Genomic DNA, 22,970 nt, shown 5'->3' with positions numbered 1-22,970 from the left:
AGGATAAAACAAATTCACAAGCATTTTCCTAATGCTGGATAGGAGTTAGCAAAAGGTATCCTACTGAAAAGTACATAATTTGCAAAATGCTAAATGTAAATGAACAGTACTGCATCTATTAGAGGAAAAATTTAAGATGTGTAATTGATAGTCTCTTTCTTTACAACACATTTTGATTGCTTTATTTTAGCAAATGTTTATTTAGATGTTTTCATCCACTTACCTCAGACCACAGTTTTCTTAATCCCATTTTCTTTACTTTTTAAGATTTTATTTATTAATTTATTTGAGATAGAGTGCACGTGCAAGTAGGGGGAAGGGGCAGCAGGGGAGGGAGAGGGACAAGCTCACTCCCCAGAGAGCTGTGGAGCCCTATGAGGGACTAGACCCCACAACCCTGAGATCAGGGCCTGAGTCAAAAATCAAGAGTCAGATGTTTAACCGACTGAGCCACCCAGGCACCCCTTAATTCCATTTTCTATGAAACCTTAAGTTTCTTCAACTATGAATTCCTGAAAGAATTAATCCTCAGTTTAGATAAAGAAGGTCTAGTATAACTACCATGCTGGTTGTAATATTAGCAAAAATGTATGGGAAAGGGTTTGCACAATAATTGATGTATTATATGGCCTTAATACATTGTAGTTACAGTAATTATTATTTTAACTAAGACGTGGAAGGAGGTTGGGGAAGGAAGGCAGTGCAGACAATAAATGTAATCTTCCTGAATGAAGCAGACAACTGAATAGGCACTTAAATAACACAGATATTCAAAGTCAATAAGACCTTGGGCTCTGACTGGCAAAAAAAAAAAGAAAATGGAGGAAACTATATACTATTATTCACAAAGGCTGTACAAACAAAGTGATAACTGTAGAAGAATAATCTTGGAACAAGGTAAGGATAAACTGGGAAAGATCAGCTGAAAGAAACGTCACACAAACCACAGCATAATAAGAGAAAGACTTGATCCAGAGATATGGCTCAAAGAATGAACACAAAAGAAGAATCTGAGGAACATTCCAAAGAAAAAAATATCCAATATAGTAAGATATTATATAGGTAAAATAAATGAAAGAACAGAGGATGACTGGAAATCTAAAGTAATGAAAAATAGGGTCAACACAGAAAAAAAACAGGTAGTTCAGACCAAGGGAAAGGAAGAAAAAAATGAAAAGAGGAATTCAATTTATGTTGAATTTGAGATAAAAATAAGACATAAGTGATATAAGTGAACAGGTTCTACATGCACCAAGACTGGGGTATGAATTTGGGATTAATTTCTATAGAGTCATTTAAAAAAAATCAGTTCCCTGACTGAATATAAAAATGAGTTTAAGAAGCTAATTTGAAAGATAAACATTCTTATAATACAGAATGAAAAATAAGAGGAAAAGGATCTATATAGTTGTCTCCCTCTCCTTCGCTCTCTCTTCCTCGCTTTCTCTCTCTCTCTCTCTCTCTCACACACACACACACCCCCTAACAAAAAAACAACAAAAAAAAACAAAACCGGGGGGGGGGGCACGGATCTCATTAGAAATAAGTGATTATAATACGACACTGAAAAGTTTAAGAAGATTAGGTCTAAGAAAAAGTTCCTGGATGTCTCAAAAATTAGGTATATAATTTTCAAAACAATAAATTTGACAGAAGAGCAAGTGCTATAATGCTTCAGTCTAAAGGAAAACTTTTTAGACTGTTTCCGCGGTCACCATGAAATGCCATCCTCAAGTGTCAAATTAGCATTTGCTAATTTTAGAAAATATTTTTAAAGTTTTAGTGTAATACATGGTCATCATTGAAAATTAGGAAAATAAAGAAAAATATAAAGAAGACAAAAATTTTATGTAATCCCACCATCTAGAGTTGATCACTACTAAAATTCTGCTGGTGAATTTCCTTCCAGATTTTTTTCTGTGCATATTATGCCTTTGTTTACTTACTTAACAAAAATTAAGGATCAGTTGAATATATAGCTTTGGGGGTTTTATACTTTTTATTCATCAAGATAGTATCTGTTGAGTGTTTACTATATGTCAGGCAGTCTTCTATGCCTTTTATATTTTGTTATTATTTGTTTGTTTATTATTTATTTATTATTGCTAATAGCTATTATTAAATACATATCATTTTATTTCTCTTGTATTTATAAGGAAATTTTGGCTTTTCTTTTATGTGCATAACAATAAAATAACTAAAGGTTCTGGACTCAAGGATCTATAATCTATAACCCAAAGCCAAAAAGGCATTGTCTCAAAAAAATATAAAGGACAGGGGGAATTAATACACGTAGTTTTGAGCTTCTGCTTGTCAACAGAGATTTTACAATGCTTCTCATATACAATTCACTTAAATAAGCAGAAAATACAACAATATGTGTAGCACTTCCTAATTTTCTTAATTCATCTGTGTACACATACTTTTGTTCATGCACTCATGTGCCTAAAATCAGAAAAAAAAAAGGTCTGAAAAAAATACTAAAAGGTAAAAAAAAAAACAAACCCATCAACCTAAAATTCTATACACAAAGAAAATATATCTTTAAAAAGCAAAGGTAAAACAAAAAGATGTTTTCAGACATACAAAACTGAAAGAATTCACCACCATCAGACCTGGTGATGAAACGTTAAAGGCAGCCCCTCAGGGAGAAGGAAAATAATATGGAAATAGGGAGCTCACAAAGGAATGAAGAGCACTGGAAATGGTCCCTGGGAAGACAGAAGTGACCCAAGCTTTATATAAAGCACTCTGTGCAACAGGGACAGCGACAACAGATATTTGGCACGGATTTGCTCTTTGCGGTCACACCAGTATGAGGAAGAGGCAGCCTATGATTAAAATGCAGGTTCCTGATCCTACATAATTCTTCCTGCCTGCCTCAATACAGACAGCATTAAGGGGATGAAGAGAGCTCAGTGCTATTTGATTATTATTTTCATTAAAAGAATATTTATTTTAAAAAGTCCTCATTTCAAAAGTGTTACATTCATTAAAGGAAAAAAAATGAAAATCTGATACACAATTAAAAAACACCAAGGAAATAAAACCACTTTTAATTTAAAAGAGGGAGGGAGGGAGGGAAGTTCTATTGAGTTTGATATTTTGAGCGGCATTTTAATTTACCATTTCATAGAGGAAGACTATGTGGTGATTAAGGTGGAGACAAACTCAAGAAACTAAAAATGAGCAGAAGGAGGAGAGGTAAAGAGGACTGGACAGGGGATGGGAGGAATGATACCGGTTAAAAAGAAAGGGTAGCAATTCAGGTTTATTGCCATCATACTCTGACCCTACAACCCACGAGATCATGAGCTGGCAGGGTATTTAATACATAAATGGTTATTATGGTAGAGTAAAAGGTTTTCCTATACTAACACTGATAATCTCTCAAATCTTGGTTCATAATTAGAAGCACAAAAAAGACCAGGCATGAGTCCCGGTGGTAAAAATTAAACAGACAGCTCTCTGAATCAGACCATCCCAAAGCACAAAGAATACATACAGACAATCTGGGCTTTCCAGAAGTTGTACAGAATGACACAGGAAATAGCCTGTTTTTCCCTGGAAACACCGCCTACTGGAACGGAGTTTGCAGGAATGTACCTGGCTAGTCTGTAATGGTTTTTGTGTACTAATAAATGACAGACAGTGTAAAATTCCTGCTCTGCAGCCCCCACTGTATTTCTGATGTCCCTCAACTCGGAATCTAAAACCCAGAACCGATGGGGGTAAGCTAACAAAAATATATATATGCTGGACGATTCTAGGGTTTGTTTAACGTTACTGGATATTTATCTACCGACAATGATGTATCTGGGAAGGGGAAACAAAAACAAAAATTCTACCTCACAGGGCCTATGTAAACAAAGCAACTGAGGCTGAATGAGAGGGAGACCAGCTGGAGCAACATTAATAAACTCGGGTCAACACAATTTTCCGCGAAACGCCAGATAGTGGAGTTTTAAATGTATATGAAAATATGTCCATATCAAAGCAGTAATATCCCAACTCTCTAAGGGGTGAACAAGCAAAATACTTGACGAGGAGAGTGACGCAGGAGTGTGTGCACTGAGAGGAAACCCTCGACTACGGAATCATGACAGATGGACACAATTAAAACAGCAGTTTCCATTCAGGTTGTCCCGGGCAGGAGGGCGCCCCAGGGGCACAGATGGGTCCCGCCCAGGGAGCGTCTGCTGCAGGGAAAGCGAAGAATAAAACTCTTCATCTGTTTTATGTGTTGCTTCCTACCCAAAAGCTGGTCAAAAACAATTAAAATCAGTTGAAAACCTTGAGAGGCTTGAATGAAGGTCAACTACATAGCACCCTCGTTTCATATTTGGTAACTTTTTTCAGAAAAAAACAAACAGGATAGTGTTCTCAAATGATGACATGCAAACGTCTAAGAAATAAACATAGGAGCCAGAAACAAAGCAGATCCCAGATGCATTTTTAATTTGCCTCTTTAGCACAGTGTCATTACTATCATTTGTCAGTTACCACCCACAGGACTTATTCCACTATCAGCATTTTCAATTGTGTTATCATAAAGTTGATTTTGCTTTATAGATTCATGAAAGAGAACTGGAGAAATAATTAGTGTCCTGTGTATCAATTGTAAAATGTATGGCGAGCAAAGCTAATGGTTTTATTATTAATACTATTTTTGCTAAATATTTAAATTTTAATAAAATAATATTTAATACATAAAAATGTATTTAATAAAATTAATATTTTATTTTACTAAAATTAATCTTATTTAATATCATTTGTAGTTATTATTTTACTAAAAATTTAAAACTAAAACAGATGGTGGAAATGGCTATCAACTCATGTCACTTAGCTCAATTGCAAGTGATTATTAAGAGTTAGGATACCACAAAAAAGAGAAAGAGGGAGAGAAAAGAAAAAGAAGGGAGGGGGAGGGGAGGGGGGAGAAAAACGTTAGGCCTAAGTAAATGTTTTGAAAGTGATTAAAGCACAAGTATTCATTCATTCAACAAATATTTATTGAGAACCCCTACATTTCAGGCATCATATAAAAAGGTACAGACAGACATGAAAAGCTTGACAAAAGAAAATTTCAGTGTTGAACATAACATCAAAAAGGAAGGAAGACTCAAAACTTTTTAACTACACTCTGAATGACACAGGAGATAAATGTCCATGGCAAATTTTTAAAAGAGCTCAAAATATGGTGAGTTTATGAGATGTTTAGAAGGGGTAAAAGCAATCACAACAAATATGTTGGGGCAGTAAGTGGGGAGGAGGGAGAAAAGAATGTCCTGGGTAAGTCTATAAGTCTGTTTATTTAACATCCCTTGAAGGTAATATGACTAATCTGAGATCAAACTGAAATCATTTTCTTAAATAGAGTTGAAAAACTAAAGCAAGGGGCGCCTGGGTGGCTCAGTCAGTTGACAGACTCTTGATTTCAGCTCAGGTCATGATTTCAGGGTCATGGGATGGAGCCCAGCATCAGGCTCTGCGTCTGGCTCCAGGCTCATCACAGAGTCTGTTTAAGTTTCTCTCTCCCTCTCCCTCTGCCCCTCCCCTACTCACACGCGCGCACACACACATTCTCTCTCTGTGTCTGTCTCTAAAAAAAAAAAAAAAGAGAGAGAGAGAAAGAAACTAAAGCAAGCTAGTAGAAGGGTTAAAAAAAACTTTCATCCTTTTATTTTTATTTTTTTAAAGATTTTTTTATGAGAGAAGTTATTTTTTTTTTAAGATTTTATTTATTTATTTGACAGAGAGAGACAGCAAGAGAGGGAACACAAGCATGGGGGGTGGGAGAGGGAGAAGCAGGCTCCCCGCTGAGCAGGGAGCCCGATGTGGGGCTTGATCCCAGGACCCTGAGATCATGACCTGAGCCGAAGGCAGATGCCCAACGAGTGAGCCACCCAGGCGCCCCAAAACTTTTATCCTTTTAGAGCTAAAAGGAATTATAAAGAACACCTAATCCAGAACTTTAATTTTGTCCATAACTGAGGTCTGAAGAGCAACTTTCCCGAGGTCACATGATAACTTTATTATTTTTAGTTGTAGTTTAAAATATATATATACAAGTATAAATTTTCTGTAGAAAAATTAAATATTCCACATTAACTGGAATTTTTAAAAGCCCACATGGAAAAGAGCCATTCAATATTTTGGTGTGTATTACTACATTTTTTGAGAGAAAGAAAAAGAAAGAGAAAGAGAGGTTGGGGGAAGGGATGAACAAATAGAAAACATATTCACAGAAGACTGGCATCATACTGACCATAGCGCTTTGTAAATCCTTAACACAGTATTTTTCTATATCCATAAGTAGACGTAACTTTTTAAAAAAATTATTAACTGGAGGAAGCAATCAACTGTTCTTTTTGTAATCTTTTTATACTGATAAATTTTAAACAACAAACATTTAAAATTGTGCAAATGAGCACAACAGTAATGGTGGGAATAATAATATAATACTTTAAAAAGATGTGAACACTGCCATAGGTCTAATAATGAGACTATACATACACATATATATCCTCAATTTTTACACACACATAAAACAAAAAGTATGAATTTAAAGATCTCTAAAGTTCCTCTGAACCTCTAAAATTTTATGATTCTGTACATATTTTATACATCTTTCTGTAGTTTTTCTTAAGACTTCCCATAATAACTATTTTTAAATACATTTAAAAAGAAAGCTTATTCCTACTTCATTCAAGAACAGTTTTGTTTCATACACAGTGCTGTGGAAGGTTTTAATTTACATAAGCATATTGAATGCTTACAGCAACCCTGCAATGTAGATAACATGAAAATTAAGTTAATTTGTTCAATATCCCACAGCTGGTAAGTAGAGGGGACAGAATTAGGCTCCTGGTCACATGTTCCCAAAGATTCTCTTCATTTCATCAAATTGCCTTCCTTAATATACTCACTGAGACATTTATTAAGCATCTATTGTAACAACAGCAGGATTACTATACTAGATAAATATCCATTTAAAAAGACTGAGGAAATGCACACTGAGACTGATAGATAGAGACTGATCTCCTACTGGTGGGAACACTGAACCTATGTAGGACAACAAATAAGGAAATAGGTTAATGAAAAACAAACCTAATTTTAAAAGTGAGTGATGGAAAAACAAATCGGTCTGAGTTTAGAACAATGGGAATTGGCTAAGAGCTGAATGCAAAATTTTCTACCTTTTTGTTTTTTAATCAATTTGTATTTTGGTTTGGTTTTGTGGCCCACTTAAGAGAGAGAGTTCGTAATAATTTCATGCTGTTTGAATACTAACAATAAGAAGTATTTCCTATCATTTTGGAATAGTTTTTAAATTTTCCGTGAAACTTAAAGAGAAATGACACAGATTTTACAAACAAATTTTAGCTCACTTGGAAGAAGGTTTCTAAATCAATAATCAGAAGTTTTTGCTACTACCATTATATAATTCACTGAAAGGGTAAAGAGGTTATTTCCGTAAATATTTGAAAATGGGGAAGACTGTTAACAAATTGTATTTTAACACAAAATATTAATATCCTACTTTGTTTTAAGTGTGATACACATTCAATCAACTGAACATTCACTCAAAAGATTCATTTCAGACTTTCTCTGTTCAAGTCCACAGGAATACAAATAAGGCTACTGATTGAGATGTGGTCCCTAGCCTCATGGAAAGAGATGATCCTGGCGTGGCATTCTATTTAAATAAATTTAGTTCCCCTTGGAAAATATCTGTGTATATCAATATGTGTATTTAGGATTACAAAAGAAATAATGCTACTTATGTGTTCCACCAGAGGTTTACAAATGATTTTCAATATGCTTTACCATGTTGGTTAAGTGATATCAAGATGGTTAAGTGATATATACTGAAACCTTGAAAAACAATCAAAGCTAGTTACTCTGTGCTCCTGAAAAAAAATAAGATGACATTTCTTTGAATTTGGCACTCATATTTTTGGACCTACTTTTATTTCTATTGCCAACCTCTGCTTCAGCCCCAACCTGATGCAGGAGGAACGAAGAGTGAGGATTCATTAAAAATCTTTAAAGATACTTGCAGCCTGAGATGATGAAAGCTAAGACATAAAACAACAACCATCTGATGTGCTGGTGTGCCTCCAGATTACCCAAGGTGGATGCTTAAGTAAAGACTGTCGGAGTCCTCTCTGAGAGATTTAATTCCACAGGTTTAGTTGGCACTCAAGAACTTGTGTTTTTAGATAGGATACATTTTGAGAAACATGATTTCCAGAATTATCATCATTGCAGAGTTAGGGTTCCTATTTTCCCTTCTACCTTGGTCATTCTCAAAAGTGCCAGAAATATTACCATTTGTTTCGATATTTCTGAAGTGAAACTATACGCTGATCTCCACAGGACATATTTTGAAACAATAGACACCCATGTTTCTGCCCCTTTCCCACTAGACAGAGAGATGAAGGGATAGGTACCAAAGGTAGACAGATAGAGATAGTAGATCCAACCCCCCATTTACCTAATATACATTAAAGAAAGCAGGCGTTTTACCTGCAAATCAGAAAGTAATTCAAGTGTTTTAACCTTTTCCATATCTGAGACACACTTCGAAATTCTGTCCTAAAAAAATCAAAAGAAGAAAGCTACCATTGAAAGAAACTCCCAATAAAGTTTCTAGAAGATTTTAGTTATTAACGACAGTAGTTAGCATTTTAGTTATTAATGACAGTGGTTAGCTTACCTGCCATCCCTCTGAGCAGCACCACCTTCTGTTACTGTCTTGACAAATATTCCCAGCTTTTCAAGTCCAGCATCTGCTCCAACACCCATTCCAATAATGCTTATACCAAGTCCTTCCTCATCTATGAAAAAGGGAAAAACAATGCAACAACCATAAGTTTTACACTAGCCCACAATTAGCTGGTGAGACCTCTTTTTTGCTTTTAGTTTTGTTCTTTATGGACTATATGACAGGCTTATCTTGGCAGAATATTTTTTCTATGCTGGGGAGTAAAGATGTTAAATAAGATCCCCTCAAAAGACTTGAGAGTTTAATCTCATTTTATTACTGCAGTTGGCTATTTATTTGTGACCCCAAGAAAAAAATAACAATTTGATCATGGAGTAAATCAATCTTCCTTAAAACACAGCCTCTCTAAATAATATATTTTAAACACAAAAGCATACATGCCAAAACACATATATATTATTTTAAATGAATGTGATCATAATGTATCTAAAATTTCCCCTTCATTTATGTGGTCTTTGCTTTTTTGGTTCATATCCCCATTCATGTTTAATAAGGTGGCATGTGTCTTTCAGTACTTTCTTCAGTCCTACTATATAAGCATATAAAAGTAGCAACAGCTACAATATATATGTATATATGCATAAATATAAATATACACACATATATGTATATGTGTGTATATACAATGGCTCATTTTTCCTTCCTATTTGCTTTATACAAATAAGATCGCATTAAACCTAGTTCTCTCTGCGGCTTACTTTCCTAATTCAATGATACCTCATGGATATCAACTTACATAGCCCTAAATCACTTCTAATGATTGCATAATATTGCATGGTGAGATGGTATCATAACTTAACCAATCACTTCTCTACTGACAGGCATTCATTTTTGTGTCCATGTTCCTCACCCGATGAACAACACTGACAAATACACTTTTAAATTCATTTACAATAATGTGTTTATCCATATTTCCATGAACATATGTATTTTAACATCAATGAAATAAAAGATACACTATTTCAGATTCCACATTTTTTGGTCAACACTGAAAGTTATTTTCTGATAGCCTCAGAGTCTTTGGAACCATGTTGTATGAGCTGCATAAAAAACAAGACACTCGCTGATCAGCAGTGAAGGGCTGTCTAAAGGAAAACTGGCTCATCTAGTCAGCAGAATGCTTGATGCTTTTAAGACTTTTTAGCAATAACATTTAATACACTAAGTATTCTTAATCAGTAATCTCTTGAATAGGGTTCATCTCATTGATTATTACTACTTGTCACCGATTTCTGCTTTAAGTGTTTCTAAGTACAATTTATAATCCTACATCTGTATTCTACATATGTTTAAAAACATGTCATTCGAAAAAAGTGTGATTTGTTTACTCAGTTGTGTGCTAAAGAGAGCTTCGTAGAGTGTTCTCCCCGGAAGAACTGTTCAATGTGATCCCCAGATGAGGGTACTTCCGCATTGATTTTAGGCATAGGCACCTCTCCAGCATGAGAACTTTAATGGTGACTACTGTACGAGTCATCAATGGAGAAGTTCTTTCATTCCTTGTATTTAGAATGTTCGCACACATGTGATTTCCCATATTTATTTCATTCTCATTGTTTCTCTGGTATAGATACTCAAGTTCATCCAGAGGTTTTCTCTGGTTAAAAATTTTCCAACATTTAGGGTTTCTCCCCAGAATGAGTTTTCTTGGGAAAAGAAAAGTTAGATCTGTGCTAAAGGCTCTTCCTCACTGGTCACATGTACAAAGTTTCTTCTCTCCCACAGGAATTGTCCTATGTGTATAGAAGGTTAGCTATATAGCTGAACTTCTGCCCACATTCATCATATTCCTAGAGTTTCCTGGTGTGGGAATCTATTCGTGTTGGTGAAAGGATGAATGATGACCCAAAGCCTTCCCAATGTTTACATACATGTAAGTGTTTCTCCCAGAGTGTTTGCTCTTGTGTCATTTAAGAGATGATCACTGTAGAATCGTCCACATTAAATAATGCCACAGGACTTCTCTCTCCTACATGAAATCTGGTATGTATTAAGCATTTAGCTGAATTCTTGTTCACATTCATCTTATTTACAGGAGTTTCTCTTCATTATGAATTACCACGTGTCAAGCCAATGTTGGGCTGTAAGGGAAACTTTCCCTTACTCAGTACACTCAAAGAGCTCCTTTCAAATGTGGATTCTTTGTACCACCATGCCATTAAGTAGTTGCTTCCTGCAAATATCCTGCATGAAAATCATATGTCTTCGTTTTTAAGTGCATTTTCCCTGCCTGGGCTCAGGCTTTAGTAAAATTATCTTTCTTCCTGCCTTAGCAACCCTGTTGCTCTCACTGGAAAATCACTCAGATTTGCAGAGCTGAAAACCCAATTGTAGGAAAAGCGATAATAGCTTGAGCCATCCTCAATTCCAGTGCAGACTGCCTGCAAGACAAGATGATAACTGAAAGACAATTGAAGGAAGAATACAATCAACACACAGAAACCAATTGACTGATTGCATCTCTGTGAGATGTGTCAACAATGGGTGAATTCCAGAGCCATATCCTTGAAGGCCACTGATTCCTGTGACTGTCAAGAACCCGGCAGCCCCCTGGTCTTCCTCTGTCTAGCCCCTCCTAGGGACAGAAAAAGCACTAAGTAGGCAAAGCAGCCGGGAAACAGTGGAAAACACTGTGAGGCTGAGTTACCATGAAAGATGCTGTCACCACACTCTGGTGCTCAGAGCTTATCTTTTCTCTTAAGAAAAGAAGCTCATGTTGGCTTAGCATTCCCCTTATTGCTAGTGAGATTTGAGCTTGTATTCATGTGTCCTCTTTGGTAAATTGCCAATTTTTTCTACTGAGTTTTCCCTGTCTCTTTTCTCTTTTTAAGGTTCTTAGCATATTATACATATTAACTCCATGTCATTTATAATGAAGATGCCCCCCCCAATTTATTATTTATCTATTGTCTTTGTTTGACAATATTGCCTTTAAAAGCTTAAAATTTTGGACTGATTGATTGGACCCTCTTTTCTTTTTTAACTTCTGCTTTTCCACTTTGGTTAAGCCCCGCCTCCAACATGCCTACAAGATTTATGTGGTCTTGTAAGTTTTTTGTCAAATACCTTTATTACTTTATTTTTAATATTTAATTATCTAATCCAGGTAGAGTTGTTTTTTATATGATATAATGCAAATGAAGGTGCCTAACTTTATATTCTTCCACACAGATGCCCAGTTACGCCAGAACACTTTGTAAAGCACCCTATTACCCTAAATTAGAATATCATACACGTCGTATATCAAATTCTCATGCATACTAACATCTTTCTCTGGATTTTCTACCTTGTTCCACTGATCAATTGCTATATGAATACAATTTGTTCTGATTATAGAGGCTTTACATTAAATTCAGATATTTAAGAAATTAAGACCTTTCACATTCTTTTTCATACTTCCCTTAGGTCTGTATTTTTCCATATAAAATTTAGTATTACATTATGCAATCCTCTCTCCCAATTCAACCCTGATGGCAGTTCTATTTGAACTCCATTAATTTTATATATTAATTTGTAGGTATTAGAGATGAAGAATAGAAGGGACTTTTCCATACTGAGTCTTTTCATCCAAGAATATGGTATATCCTTCTATTTGTTTACATCTTCTATCTGTCAAAGATGGATTTTCAACAGATAAATACTGTTTTTCTTAGTGATTAATAAGTATTTTGTTGTTTTTGTGCTATTGTAAATGAAATGTTCCCATTTTCACATTTATGTACTTAACGTAAATATAGAGAAAAAACGACTAATTTTCTTTCATGTATGTGACACCTGACCTCCTCTTACATATATAATCTTATCAATTCTAGTATTTTAAAATTAGAATCAGTTTGGCCTCTCATTATAGCTTTCATATATAATTATAATACATATCCTATAATAAAAATCATCAAAAGGTTACTTTTCATCTTTTGTTTTCTACTGTTTATACTATTTCATTTAAAGAGCATTCCAAATCAGATACCTGGTTTTAACTGAAATATTTCTAGTGTTTCCTCAATTTATTTATTTTTTTAAGTGTTTCCTCAATTTGAAAGTAAAAAGTCTCTGTTGGTATTATAATCTATAGTTCGTATCATATTTAGGTCTCTATACACTAACAACAAACTATCAGAAAGAGCAATTAAGAAAGCCTGGGTGGCTCAGTCGGTTAAGCATCTGACTGTTGATTTCGGCTCGGAGTCCGAAGATCAAGCCCTGCATTAGGCTCTGTGTTGGGTGCAAAGCCTGTTTAAGATTCTCTCTCCCCTTGTCCCTCTGCCCTTATTTCTCCATGTGCTCTCCCTCTCTCTCTAAAAATAAATAAATAAATCTTAAAAAAAAAGAGTTCCATTCACAATTCCATCAAAAAAGAGTAAAATACCTAGGAATTAACTTAACCAAGGAGGTGAAAGATCTGAAATTCTGAAAGCTGTAAGACACTGATGAAGGAAACTGAAGACACAAATAAGTGGAAAGATTGTCCATACTCAAGGATTCAAAGAATTAATATTATTAAAATGTCCATATGACCCAAAGCAATCTATCAATTCAATTTAATCTCTATCAAAATGCAATGACATTTTTCACAGAGATAGAACAAAGAATCCTAAAATTTGTATGGCACCACAAAAAAACTCCAAATAGCTAAAGCAAACTTGAGAACGAACAAAGCTAGAAGCATAACACTTCCTGGTTTTAAACTGTATTACAAAACAGTATGGTACTGACATAAAAACAGACACACAGATCAGTGGAATAGAATAGAGAGCTCTAAAATAAACTTATCATATTTGGTCAATTAATTTACGACAAAGAAGCCAAGAATATACCATAGGGAAAGGATGGCCACTTCAATAAATGGTGCTGGTAAAACTAGACAGACACATTAAAAAAAAAAAGAAAGAACAAAACTGGACCCCTATCTTACACCATACATAAAAATCAACTCAAAATGGATTAAAAAAACTTACATTTAAGACTTGAAACCATAAAACTCCTAAAATAAAACAGCAGGTAAGTCCCTTGACATCAGTCTTGGCAATGACTTTTTGGATTTCACACCAAAAGCAAAAATAAACAAGTGGGATTACATTAAACTAAAAAACTTCTGCACAGCAAAGGAAACCATTAACAGAATGAAAAGACAGCCTAGAAAATGGGAGAAAATATTTGATAAGGGGTTAATATCCAAAATATATAAAGAACTCATGCAACTCAACAGCAAAAAGCCAAATGTGATTTGATAGGCAGAGGAAGTGAATAGACATTTTTCCAAAGAAGACATGAAAAGATATTCAACATCACTCACCATCAGAGAAATGCAAATCAAAACCACAGTGAGAAATCACCTTATTAGAGTCAGAATGTTAGAATGGCTACCATCCAAAAAACAAGAGATAACAAGTGTTGGCAAGGATGCAGAATAAGGGGAACTCTTGTGCACTGTTGCTGTGAATGCAAAATGGTGCAGCCACTTTGGGGAAACAGGATGGAGGTTTCTCAAAAGATTACAAATAATTCTACTTCACTTGGCTCTTTTCTAGCTTAATTTTTCTAGTTTTAACTTTTTTTTGTGAAAAACACAAAAGAGTTCATGAAAACATTTATTTACAAAACACTGTGTTTAAAAATAAAATGAATATCCACATGCTAGCAAAGATACAGAACACTACCAATACCTGAAAAGCTCACTCTGCACCTCTCCCTGATACCATAACTCTCCCCTCGGTAACCACTATCCTAAATATCGTGCCAATCATGACCTCCATTTTTTAAAACCACTTATTAAAACCACTTATTTGTGTATCTTTAAACGATATGCCATTGAATTTTTCCTGGCTTTGAAATTTAAATAAATGGAATTATACTGAATGGCTTCTTCTGTGATTTGCTTTTTATCCCCCTTCAATTTCATGTTTGTAAGAATCATACACACTGCTGCATGGAACTGAGGCTCCTTCATTTTACCCTTTTCTGTCGTTAATGAATATTTGGATTATTCTCATTTTTGCTATTATAAGCAATACAGTGGCCCACAGCCAAATCCCACAGCTGTTTTTGTATGGACTATAAGCTAGTAATGGTTTTTACATTTTAAATGAATGAAAAATATAAGTATCATTCTTACATCCTTTTTAACCTCAAATGAAAAGTGTCTCTTAATGGGAACAATTAGCCAGTCATGTCTGGCGTAATGACCGGTATTCTTTACATTTTTTTAATCCAAGTAATTTTATGCCCAAAAGTTACAGTTTTCAACTCTTTTCCCTCATCTTTGCTATTTAGAACAAGTTGTTCTTTGTTTCTTTTCCTCCTTGCTAATTGGGAAGTATGCAGGTCATGTGTTCTTTAGATCCTTAGATATCAGCAACTTTCCTTCTTTCACCAGAAGACAGGTAAATGCTCTCTGGGATGGATACAGGATTCTTGGATGTGTGAAATTTTATGTCTGCCTCCCACGTCCAGTGTTACAAATGAGAAATCTGATACTAGTCTAATAATGTTGCTTTGGCAAGTACCTTTGCTTCTTTGTTTGCTTTGATTTGAGTGTGGTATTTTGTAAAATTTATACTTTATGTTGAAGATGAGGACTTCTCCCAGGCTATGCCTAAATGCGGGGTGTTTTCCAAGTCGTCTCTCAATCAATTGGATAAGCCCTTCCAAATAGGAGGCTCAGGTCTTTTCTGAGCTCAGGAAAATTTCTTCCATGTTTTCTCTACTATGTCTCTCATCCTCTATGTCTTTTCCCCTTCTGTCACCTATAATTTATATTTTGGGTCTCTGTCATGATTTTTTGTGGATGTTTACTCTATCACTTAAGAATTAGTTCGGCTCATTCTTATGCTTAACCTTCTAGATCACCAATTTGCGTCTCAACAATACCACCCTTTCCTCTTCAATTCCTCTACTGAAATTTCTAATTTTTTAAAATCAACGTTTTTTTGTTTGTTGATTGGCCTAAGAATGTCTTTTTAAAGCCATACTTGATATCCTCAGTTGATTTTTCATTTGCTTCTTTTTGTCATTCAAGCTGTCATCTGTTTGTTCTGCTTTTTTGTAAGGCTCTCTGAGATGTGATATTTCCCTGTTCACTCGGTCCCAGTCCATTCCCGGGTGCCCATCTTACAGGACGATAAACATGGCAGTCTCTGGTCCCATGGGTCCTCACTTCCCACTGCAGGCAGGCTGATTCCAAGAGGAGAAATCAAGAGGAAGCCCCTCTGCTCCCATTCTCCCTGCTCTCTCTTAGACCTCTCCCCTCAGAGAGGATTCCACTGTCTCCATTCCAAAAATCCATAATCTAAAGGCCCAGCACTCCCCCATCTACTACATTCAGAGCCCAACCATGACCACTCTCCCTCCACCAAAAAACGCAAACCCCCCCACTTCCACCTCCCCCCCCAACCACCTGACCCCCCACTTCCACCTGCACTCACCAGCACCAGCCCTTCGCAAGAGTACCGACCAAACGTCAGGCCCCCACCCACACCTCCCTACTCCCAGTCACCATCCCAGCCAACTAGAGCAGATGGCTTTTAGCTGGAAGTGGAAGGGAAGAAAGAGTCTTTCAGTCTACCATCTATACAGAGCTCATATCAACTACTTTTGAAATTTAATAAAGAAATTAAATCCTCCAATAGAATTACCACTTTCTCCAACCCTTCCAGGGGGGGGGGGAGTCTACATGCAAAAAAAAAAAAAAAAGGTCATTTTTGTGTTATTAAAAATAGCCATATAATGATATTACAAATGTTGTGGAGCTCATATACCCTTTCTCTAGTTCCACTGGGAAAAGTTCCAGCTTTTCTACACGCTTTTCAAGTTCATACTCGGCAGAAGCAGCCACAGGGTCCACTTCATCGTTCCTCTGTCATAGTCTTCATTGGAGTATGTGCTGAAAACCTGTAGTAGGAGGTCAACAAGAAGATGATAATCCAGAAAGATGGCTTTCCTAATTAAAACCAAAAAACCTGCTAAGTATGTAAACTATATAAGTTAAAAATTTTGACCAATGAATTTCTTTGAAACAACTGTTTTATCTTTAAAATCAATGAAGAGGGTGCCTGGGTGGCTCAGTCATTAAGCGTCTGCTTCCAGCTCAGGTCATGATCCCAGGGTCCTGGGATCAAGTCCTGCATTGGGCTCGCTGCTCGGCGGGAAGCCTGCTTCTCCCTCTCCCACTCCCCCTGCTTGTGTTCCCTCTCTCGCTGTGGCTCTCTCTGTCAAATACATAAATGAAATCTTTAAAAAAATAAAAAATAAAAAATAAAATCAGTGAAGATGTTAAGAATTAAGGAAAACTGAATCAGAATAAAAATAACTTACATTTTAAAATGTATGTCATTCTACCACTTTTAATAATCGGGGAGACAACAGTAGCCAGAGGATATATTATTTGATAGCAATAAATAAATAAGCAAATAAAAAGCAATATTCATTGCTTTTTATGGAATCTGTATATCATATTAGCTGCAATGCTCTGCTGGTTCCTGATGAAACTATGGTGAAGGACCTTGTTTACCTAAGCAAACACCCACACTGAATCCATTTCATGCCGTGACCTACACAAGCCCCAGGGTCATGGTGTGTTGGTACTATAATTATATTTCAATCACAGAATCACTGAAACTGACTTCTATACTGTACCGAGCTGCTCGCTTTGGTAGCACATATATACTGTACTGAGCTGCATAAGGCTCTTATCTGTCATCTCTTATTTAACCTGCATGTAGATCCATATTAGATTCTGATTGAGCCTTTCCACGAAATGGCTGTCAAAATATTGCTCAAGAGCTCTTTCTGACCTAAATCATTCAAAGGATTACAACTAAATATGGTCTTCAGATGTGTCTGTAAGAAACCTGATTGCCCTTCTTTCTGCTGAATTTGTTCTATTTGAAAAGTAACTGGAAACAGGTATACCACCCCTTACTTAATTCACGGAGGAATATCTAAAAGAAAGAAATGCATAATTCATCAAGTCCAATTAATATGTATAATAAAAACTGACATTTTTTATTAGATTTAATAAATATTAAGTATCCTAAACGGTGCCTGAAAAAAACTCTGTAATGTCCTCAAAATCTTAAATCTAGGGGAAGTTTTTTTTAAATATACATAAGAAGCTATAATAAAAAAAGAAAGCAGAACAGAAGGACAGAGATGAAAGAAATCAAATCTATTGCCTATAAAGCTAGTCCTGCTGGTCCAGGTGCGTTTTACATTCTTATTATTGGAAAACTGGCAACTCTTGTATGCTATATATGGTAACCTATAAACCAGGAATATATGTTGTATACATTAAGAAGCAGATGTAGTATGGTATAAATTTATCAAAATCATGTCATTTATAATATTTGTGCCAGGATGAATACTGTTTTTCTTCCTGACTTTCAACATGTTTTCATGGCCTCAAGCCACTCATTTGGTCTCTACCACATTTCCCCACCATAATAAACATTACTGCATCCAAAGGCATATTTCTAAACTATAGGGTTTGTACCTTTCTCTATGTCAGACCACTGTGCTGGACCTTAGAGAAGGTATGGTCTCAAGTAGCTCACAGCTTGGTAGGGACACAGAAATCAATGTAAACAAACACAGTATAATGTGATACCTGTTGTAACAGAAGACTATGCCAAGTAGTCTTTCTTACTTGCCTGAAAAAGGGAAGAATTTCACGAAGGGCAAAATATTTGAGCTGAATCTTAAGAGAATAAACAAGAATTCGTGTATTTGAGTGTAGAAGAGATAGAACACACATTTCAAATATAAGATCTTAGACAAAAAAATCCATATCTATATCCATATCTTTTAGAAACACACAGCTGAGTGGACAAGAAAGCAACATGCCTAGGGGAGCACACTTTAACAACACACAAAAAAGTTAGCTGGATCTGGAACGTACATGTCCTGCAAATTATTGGCAGATATGACTGGGAAATTATTCCACTGATGTTTGCTACTTGTCTACATCTGCTGAAGGTCCAAGAATATATATGTGACTGTAGAACAAAGATTTAATTGATATCCATGCTGGAACATAGCTCAATTTTGCTACCACAGAATAAGTGAATAAATAAATGTGTGTGTATATACATGCATGTGTACGTGTGTGTGTGTGTGTGTGTGTGTGTGTGTGTGTGTGTGTAAAATATAAGTATGGGAGAACTGTTTCAAATAAATTAACACCTTCCTGACTTTTTTCAGGATCCCAAAACACTCTGCTATCAATTGGGCTAGTTTATAAAGTTCATTTGGGGGTATCCTGAAACTAAATAAAACAAGTAACTGTATGACTCCATATTGGAAATGGTGTGTTTTAAATAATTTTTGAGGCATCTAGCAATCAGAGGACTATATCACCATTTCATTCTGTAGAAAAGAAATAATGTAAGATACTTTTCATCTTCAGCTTGCTCCATAGTCTGGTAAATTATGTGGGTACATAGGAAAAACCTATAAATAACTGAAAAAGAAAAGCCAGACTTCATTAGTGTGCAGATTAAGCTATCATTTACTTGGAGAATCCAAAAGATTGAACATAAACAATATTAGAACCAGTAAGAGTTCCATAAAGTAACAAAAAAATATTTAAAAAACCCACAATAGTTTAGAAAGTATAACAGAAAAGGTCAGAAACACAAAATACCCAGGAATTACTAATTATAAACGTGCAAAGGATACCCCTTCTCTATAAAATTTTACTGAAAAATACAAAAAGCCCTAAATATGTATAATGGCATACTATGTTCCTGGATAAAATTCTTAATATCGTAAAGGCATCTACACTCCTAAATTACTGTAAACGTTAGCTTGCCCCAATTTAATTTATGAATACAGGGCAGTCAAAACCCACTCAAATTTTTCATGGATAACAAACTGTTTGAAAAGAATAGGATGGAATCAGACCCTATAAGATATCAAACATACAATAAAACTTCATTTTTAAGGCAATGTAGTTTGGGCCCTGAGGTATATCTATTTTTGGATTCTATTCTGTTCTGCTCCTCTACTTTTCTATTCAAATTAGTTAGGGTGATCTATTCAATAAATAGTAGGGAAAGAATGGAATATCTGTCTAAAAAAATCCTATTTCATATCAATAACAAAAGTAAAATTTCAATTGGTTAAGAACAAAAAAATTATAAATTTTAAAAGTGCTAAAGAAGATATGGGACAATGTTTAATCAGCTAAATAGGATGTTCCTACAAAGCCATAGATCCTAGAAATCTTAAATGAATAAGCTATGTGATTAAAATTCAATGCTAAAAATTCCTAGGCAACAAAATATGCCATGATTAAATTCTAAGAAAAATCAAATATTAGGAGGAAAAAATTGCTAAATATCAAGATGAAATATGATATGTATAATATACAAAGAACTTTACCACTTCAAAAAACTGCATGTGTAAGTAGGAAAAAGGAAATTAATTAGAACTCAACAAAGAAATATTAATGTTCACTAAATGATGTAAAGATGCTCAGCTTCATTAAAATTAAGCACATGCAAGTACAAGGAAATACCAGGTATTCACCCATGGAATGGTTGAAAAAAAAAAAAAAAGACTGCAACATCTAGTGTTCGTGAGAATATAGGAAAAAGAATACTCTTTGAAAAGCAAGGAAAAAAGCATAATTTGAGAACTATCAAGATTTTAATGTCAATGCCTTTGACCTAATAATCCTACATCCATGTATTTATAGAGATATTTGCAAATGTGCACAAAGATGTACATGCAAGAGAGTTCATCACAGCACTATTTGTAATAGCCCAAAGGTGGAAATTGCCTAAATGTCCACTGGTAGAGAAAATGTCTTACTAAATTATGATACATATGAATATGTAATTTTATGCAATGATTAAAAAGTTCTATCTCTGCTGACATGAACGGCTCTGAAATATACATATTAAAAAAGCACACTGCATATATGTCTGTACATCCCATATCCATACCCAAATCTTTATCTATATACAAATATATTCCCAATTGGTATGAGCCCAATTTTAATCTAATTTAAAGACCTCCTAAATTCTCTAGCTCTGTAGCTCTTGCCTCAGTGTCCTTATTCACAAAACGGCTGTTATAATATTACACTTATCCCATAAAGTTACTGAGAAAATGAAATGAGATAATCCATGTAATTAATCATGCTTGGTTCAATGTGGGGAAGAGAAAGCTTTCCCAGGGCAATATAAGAGATAACACTACTACTTCCCCAGATACCTACACTGTTCTCATACTCCTGTTTATAAATAAGTTTTGAATATTTCATCCACTATGATGCTTAATGTCCCTGAAACCAAAATCTACGTAACTATCTTGATATTATAATATAGATTGGCCTACCAAAATCCCTACCTGTGGTCCAGAGCAATGCACTATCACTCCACAATGGCTCATCACTTGCCTTGCTTTGTTTTGCCTTGACCAGGAAAAAAACCTCAGACATAAAAGAGTTGTTGACTGAGGTAAGTATTTCCCCTTTCATCAATATGATCTTGACCCTTTTAATATTGTTTCAATAGTTCTACCAATTTTATTCATATTACCATAAATGCTTTGCAAAAATATGGATAGCTAATCAAATAATAATCAGAACCCAATTATGATATTACTGGAATGCAAAAACCTCTAAAGGCCAACAGCATCCTGGACCCTAATATTCAACACCATCAAAATCAATCAATCTATCTATCTATCTAGTTCAGTCACCTTCACATTATTCCTGTGTTATTTCACTGAGCACTGCTCCTGTGTTATTTCACTGAGCACTGTTAAAATTTAAGACTTCTCTTTTCAGAGCCAACAAGTGGTTTTCTGTTCCTTCATCAAAGGAACAAAACAAGATCTTATCCCTTGCTTTGCAGCAGAGGCAGGCTTTTAGGGGGAACAAGTTTACAAATATAGTTAGCAATGACATTTCTGACCCAGTAACCCAAGGCTATACAAAACAAAGTTAAAATTAGCTTACTGTAAGATTTTAACTAAGATTATTCTTTTTTGCATTCCTGATGGTTTGAACTACAGCACTTGTTCAAAACAACAGCAATACTTTTTGAACAATAAGGGAAAAAACGTATTTCCTTTACTTCCTTATGACACATTTTCGTTAATCAATGCAGGTCAAAATAAATTCAGGATTTTATGTAAATACTGATTGTAAGGAATCTCCCACAATGTTTCCACAAGGTCTTGGTTCCACCTGCTGTCTGGTTCCACTTCATCTTCCTGACACATCGAAGACGGAAAACGTTCCAGGTTCTAGCACACTGCATTTCAGATGCCGTCTTGGCACAGCGTGCTCCCGGGGATTAGCCAAGCACTCACGTGCTTGCACAAACAGGCCCCACTAATCACAAGCTTCCTCAACAGGACTCGAATCCACCTTCACATGATTTTTAGTGCCTCTGCTAAAAGTGAGTAAATCGAAACTAAAACAAAGCATGGAAAAAATAATCCATATGTTAAAGTTTGGAAGACAAATACGGCGATAAAGCATCCACAGAAAGGTGCAGCATCCTGATGGCCTTCGAATGATGGACAACCTCAGCTTTCCTTTTCTTTCCCAGAACCAAGAGCCAGTTCACCGACTTATGACAGTGAGAATGAGCGTTTCTTGAGTGCCTAGCCTGTGCCAGCGAGTATGTTAAGTTTTTGCTGCAAACTGCTGTAAGCCAAACCGGAGTTCACAATTATCAGGTACTTGGGGGCAAACATCCCAAGTCTCCCAAAGACTCTCAATAGGTGAGGGCTTTCTGCTGCATACAAATACATGGAAGAGAAGGAAGGTGAGAAAACAGACCCACAGTTCTACCTTGTAAACTCAGTAAAGTCCCAGATTTCTGTTCTTCGGTTTCTCTGACAAGGAATCCACATGAAAGTACATAAGCAGTTATGACAATATTCTACAGTGGTTGTGTCTAACCCTCTATCAGGACCACTCAACAGAATCCTACATACCACAGAACAGAGCCAAATGAGTGCTGAAGGTTGGTTTACTCCAAAAGCTGTTACCTTGCTTGCCTTGCCTAATTCCAAGTCCATTAACATATTTCTAAGGCCAATCCATATATGTGCAACATCATTCATTTCACCAATTATTTGTAACATCCTTAACATTAATAAATAACATTAATAAGCCTTCTTGTGCAGATTTTAAAGCACCCAATTCTGAAGTGTTGACTTCTAA

The 22,970-nt window shown here is 35.4% G+C and overlaps 1 protein-coding gene across 1 annotated transcript in view; it reads right to left on the bottom strand.

The window, feature by feature from the left end:
* Positions 1–22,970, bottom strand: part of PPP1R9A (protein phosphatase 1 regulatory subunit 9A) — a 315,687-nt gene that overhangs the window by 146,014 nt on the left and 146,703 nt on the right. Inside the window, 3 exon segments of the mRNA XM_035723249.1 lie at positions 8,723–8,845; positions 16,549–16,645; positions 16,648–16,678. Of these exon segments, the coding sequence (XP_035579142.1) occupies positions 8,723–8,845; positions 16,549–16,645; positions 16,648–16,678 (251 nt within the window).

This window comes from Zalophus californianus, chromosome 12, assembly GCF_009762305.2.
Source record: "Zalophus californianus isolate mZalCal1 chromosome 12, mZalCal1.pri.v2, whole genome shotgun sequence".
Lineage (NCBI taxonomy): Eukaryota > Metazoa > Chordata > Mammalia > Carnivora > Otariidae > Zalophus > Zalophus californianus.
Note: the sequence above shows the minus strand (reverse complement) of the source record. Positions and strands in the feature narration are given on the sequence as shown.